This window comes from Octodon degus, unplaced genomic scaffold (genome assembly GCF_000260255.1).
Source record: "Octodon degus isolate 3935 unplaced genomic scaffold, OctDeg1.0 scaffold00015, whole genome shotgun sequence".
Lineage (NCBI taxonomy): Eukaryota > Metazoa > Chordata > Mammalia > Rodentia > Octodontidae > Octodon > Octodon degus.
In genome coordinates this window covers 8,060,502-8,065,965 of record NW_004524591.1, presented here as the reverse complement: position 1 = coordinate 8,065,965, position 5,464 = coordinate 8,060,502, and the positions used below count along the sequence as shown (strand labels likewise).

General features: G+C 36.0%; 1 protein-coding gene across 16 annotated transcripts in view; it reads right to left on the bottom strand.

Annotated features, from left to right (window-relative positions):
* Positions 1–4,384, bottom strand: part of Hdac9 (histone deacetylase 9) — a 604,989-nt gene extending 600,605 nt beyond the window's left edge. For 7 of the 16 annotated variants that reach the window (XM_023709807.1, XM_023709811.1, XM_023709834.1 and 4 more), the window contains exon 1: positions 3,970–4,327. In XM_023709807.1, coding sequence (XP_023565575.1) covers positions 3,970–4,057 — 88 coding nt within the window. In that variant the 5' untranslated portion in view covers positions 4,058–4,327. Of the gene's footprint in view, positions 1–3,969; positions 4,330–4,362 lie in introns of those variants that run through there. The other 9 variants (XM_023709816.1, XM_023709808.1, XM_023709809.1 and 6 more) reach the window with 6 other exon arrangements.
* Between the last annotated feature and the right edge of the window lie 1,080 nt (positions 4,385–5,464).

The following is a 5,464-nucleotide window of genomic DNA, read 5'->3' as shown; positions in this document are numbered from 1 at the left end:
TAGGATCACAAGTCCGCATCTTGTACAGCAATTAACCACTAAGAAGAATATATGCAGTGTATTATTTGTTGAAACTGTCCTTCCGGTTTGATTTGAAACTGTCTCATTGCTATCTGTTTGGCAATAAAACTTTGAAAAAAAAAAAAAAAGAAAAACAATGGGGGCTTCTAAGCAACATGAAGAGGTCCAAGGGAGCAAGAAAGTCTAACAGGTAGGGCATACACAATCAAAGAACATTATATGTATGTATGAAATGATGCTAAGGAAAAAATTAAATCCGCACTGAAAAACTTTCCTACAAAAGCCAGGCCCAGATACTTTCATCAGTAAGTTCTGCCACAACTGTAAAGAAGAAGCAATACCAAATACTTCCAAGAATTAGAAAAAAAAGAACATTGACCCTCTTGAATATACCTTGGTACCAACTCTGTCAAGAATTTCTAGTAAGAAAATTATAGGATAATCTTGTTCATGAACAAGGAAACCAAAATACTAAGCAAATGTGAAAAAAAGAATCTAAAATAAGTTAAAAGTTAGCTCTACTCTCCTTCAATTACCAGACCCTTCAGGAACTTTTTAATTAAAAACTCAGTGGTATGGCTAGAATTCTAAGGACTGGAGACACCATGTACTAACAAAGAAGTGAAGTGACTAAAACACCAGTGTTGTAGGACTACCTACTGGTAAAACCACTTGGAAAAATAGCCAAACACCAACCACTAAAATTTAATCACATTCATATTGTACAAAATGGCAATCTATAATGAAAACTCCCAAATGACAGTATTACTTATCATTGGAATAAATATCCAACAATAAAAAACCCAGAAATGGTAAATAAGTGGTGATAGTCAGGAAGTAGGTATGTCACAGCAGTGAAAATAAGCAAACAAAATGTAAAATCAATCCCACAAACTTAACTTTAACCTGAAAGGTCACAGGAAAATGTGTATGGTACTATGGTATTTATCTGTAGCATTGAAAAAGGCAAAATGAAATTATAGTAGAAGAAATAAACCTAGAGATAAGCTCTGGATAAAAAGTTTAGGCCCGAAAGTAGAAGGGGACCTCACTTCTATAAAGTGTTGTAAGACTACTTCTTTATTTAGGAGGGAAAGTGTTCATCGATCTTTTCACTAAATGAGCTTACTGCATTCAGAAAAACAGATCTTGATTCCTAGAAGCATTTTTATTATAAAAGGCTAATAATGTGAACCTAGTATTTGAATGATACTATATACACTTATATAAAGAATAAATGAGAACAAAAGCTGTGGAGGCAAGAAAAAGGATGAAAAGTCAAAACAAGCAATAATTCATTTATCAGAGATTAGATATTGGAAATGAAATTGTTATAACAACATTTTGGTTAAAAGGTTCAGACACATGTTTATAAGACAGATATGATGCCTAGCCCATTTCCTTCTAGATGTTGAGAAGAGTGGTTTCAGACACAGGCTTATAATTAGAAAATACACAATATTAAATAAGAAAAAGATTAACTAAGTTAAATATAACCATTTACTAATCTAGCAACTCTATGGTACTGAATTTCTCTAGGTATTTGTTTTCTGATAGTAATGTAACTCATACATGGGAAAAATAAATGAAATAGTCTACATAGAATTTAACAACATATTTGGCAGAATATCTGCATATTATAACAACATATTTAGCAGAATATCTGCATATAATAAGCATCCTTATATATAAGCTAGAATAAGCATCATAATAAGAACATTTAAATACTTAAATAAATAACTTAAATAACTGGCTGTCTCTATTCAGATGCTTACCTGGAGATATAGGTAAGAATTATAACACTTAACAAAGTGATGATGCGCCCAGCCCAGGCCTGCCAAGTGTGTGGGAGAGCTTCAGGCTTCCCTGCGCCTGCAGGACCTCTCTTGACCAAGACTCAGGCACGCCACATGAGTGAGACCCTCTGTCGCACCCTTGGGACCACTCCAACAAAGCATTGATGATTTCAGTTCAAATAATTAAATTTTTAGAATCCTACATTTAGTGAAATAATTTGATTTATTCAACATTTATTATATTTGTCTAAATAAAAATGAACAGTAGGAGGAGAGGTATCCCAACTGCATTAGCCTTTTGCTCCCCTCTTTTTGTACTCTATAAGCAGTAAGCGGATGAAGGAACTCAGTGCTACAAGACTGCTCCTGTTAAAATTGTTTAAATTCCATTCAGCTTCCCTGGTAAGATAGCAATGACAAGCTCCCAAAATAACACAAAACAAATTACCCAGGACTTTGCACCGCTTGATTGTGGAACAAAAATCAAACAAGAAAATATGTTCTTTCTACAAAATTAAAGAAAGAAATTTTTCTAATAGCAATACAGTAAAGCTGATCGTAAAATACCTTGATGTCTCTATTCAGTGCTTACCTTATTCCTAACAAAGTGATTATTTCAGTTTAAATTTTCCAGTAAAAATTAAGTTGCTTTTTATAAAGCAGACATTTTGTAGAGTGACAATTTAGATGAATTTATATGCAATTAAAATAGGAATCCTATTATCAGAAATCTGTGAATACTGCTGTGAACTGAGCCAAATGCAGGTATTATATCTCTAAATACTCACTGTAGACATTGCTGGATTTAAGTAAAATATTTTGGATTTTGTCTTTTTAAAAAATATTCAAAAATTTTAAATCCTTTAACTGTATAAGAAACACTTTTAAACCCATTTTATCATTTAGAATTAAATTGTAATTTAGAATTACTAATATCTACTTCTGCATTCTATATTGCATAATATATTTTTATTTTAAAATTACATTGATTTGTAATTGAGTAATATGAACAAGTTATGTCAGGAGAGTTAGCTTTACATTCTAAAACCCAACCTGCTACTAGTTTACAGCACTTATCTAAATATGCAAGACTCCACATTTTTTTGACGGCTGAGTCCTTGTATGTCTGAGAAGTATGTGCACGTAAAGATGTGGATCCGCACTCACACAAACATGCACACCTACCAAACCATTTGCTAGATTTTATTTGACTTTGTTATTCTTTTCCACAGTGAACGCACTTCCCCATCGGAGAGTGCTACTAATTTAGTTTTCTTTCTTACTTTTCCACTCATCCCTAGGAACCACTGTTTATTTTCCAGAGTCGATTGAACAGGTCGAATAGCAAATGTTATTCACAGTAGAACACTGGTTTGTCATGCAGGCTTTATGTATCACATGAGAGAACATAGTAGTACTTCCTCACAAATATTTTGTACTCGAATTCAGAAAAAGCCCACACTTGCTAGATACCTGTGAATCTTGCCCACGGATGCAGCTGTCGTGTACCACCCTTCCACTGAAGTCGACAAAATCAAGCAACTGTCCTGCTGGGCATCATACTTAGTCACTGTCAAAAGCTTTGTTGTGTATAATTTAATAAAGTTTAAAACTCAACAGAAGTACAAACAATGCTGTATTTATAATCAATAGGGCAATGGGATAGAATTACATAATCTACTTATGTACTGTTGCAGTTATTAAGATCAAACATGTAGCTGACTTTCCCAGTTATTCAACTTCATCCAGAGCAATGATGGAATAAGAACAAACTGAAGACTGGAAATATTTTAAGACAGGAAAAGCTGTGAGATCTGGGGATTCTAATGGAAGGGCAAATACCTTTCTTAACACAAGGACTGCAACACGCACAGTAAGACAACCAAAAGCCAATTTCCCTACAATGTAATAAAGGAAAGTTATACGATGTAGCCCAGGGGGCATAGAATCCTCAGAGAACTCTATAGGCTTCAGCACAATCCCCCAAATCTACATTCACAAAAAATTAATTTGTAATTTGAATACCATGAAAATTAAGTCATCACCCTAGGCAGGCTGAGTCACTGGCAGGGGAACAAAAATGGGAGGCTAAGGGCTATTTTCTATGGTTGCCATTAGTCAATTATGGTCAGTAAAATAGAGCTTGGCTTACCTGTTAACAAGCTGCCTCCCCAGAAGACAGATGCTCCTTCCAAACAAGAAAAAAGCAATAAAACTGGCAGAATAAGCCATTTGAGCATGTACACTACCAAAACGCTATTTCACTTATTTACTCACCCTTTTCATAGAAAATGTCTTTCATTCTATTTTAGTATTATTTTAAGCTTTTCCATAATTGTTTTCTCACTACAATGTTTGAAAAGTCATTTGGCAGGAAGGAGAAAAGTCAATTCTGAGCATTTTTACCCCATCTCAATTCACTGCTAAAACTTCACAGAAGTAACAGGTTTCAAGTACTGAGCTGAAAAGAAGAAGGAAGTCTAGGAAGCTGAGACAAGAGGTTGAAAGAAAGAGTGAGGGGAGGGGAAGAGACCCAGAGGCTCACCTAAGCAACCTCCAAGTTTTGCCCAGCGGGTAACCCCGCTCCTCTGGCTCTTGCCAGCTTCCCAAAGCAGCTTCTTGGTCGGCTGCCTGTGGCAGAACTGGGTCAAGCATGTCTTGGCCAAAGTGGATGCTGACCACAACTCTGACCCAAGCTTGGGAAAGGAAGTCACCCACTCAAGCTCAGCTCGATGCCAAAGAAGTCAAAGAACCAGGGCGAGGTGTACATTTACCAAAAAAGAAATGAGAGAGGCACAGAGCAACACCAGTGTTATGAGGGTCCCTGAGGGGAAGGACGGGCTTAGGAAAGAAGACCCTCCCATGGGAGCCGGCGTGACAAACTAGAGGCACCACCTTTGCTCTTCTTTCCTGCTCTGGTTTGAGTTCAAGAGCTTGACATTTATTAATGTAAGGTCATGGCCAGTGAAACAAACAAAAAGTTTTATACAGAAATATTATTTTGTAACCTTCAGCCATGCTGTAGAAGGCAACAATATGAAAGCAAAATTTCAGTAGTGACAACACAATAGCATCGTTATGATCTTTGAAGTAAATACAGTCTTTGTGAGTTGGTATCCATTCCTTAAAAAGGACATTACATCTCCCTTCTTTTGGAAAGAAACCAGAAGGACACGAAGACTATTTGTGGGTTAGTTATTACTGGTTTAATACACAGTGATCTAAATTCTATATTTATTCCTGTAACTTAGAGGTCACATAATTAGGGTGCTTTTCATAGTTTCCTAGTAACAATTTCCTTTCAGAAACATTATCCATATTTCACATACGCTCACACAACTTACCAAACCTCAAAAAGCTCTTCTCTTCTTCATTAAACATGATTCTGCCTAGTTAAGGTCTTCAATTTTAATACATTCTTTTGATCATTTTCTTCCATGAACTGCAGTCAAACATCCACATTTTAATTACCAGTACGTGGGCAATGGCAGGGTGATGGCCTCTTCTGACAACACAAACCCTTCTCTGGGGCAAAACACAAAGGCTCTGTCAGCACAAAGGCCCTGCTCTTGGATGGTGAGGCAGAAAATGTCACAACAAAACAGAAGTGATTCAGCCCTTGTATTTTTATAAAAACCAATCCCCCA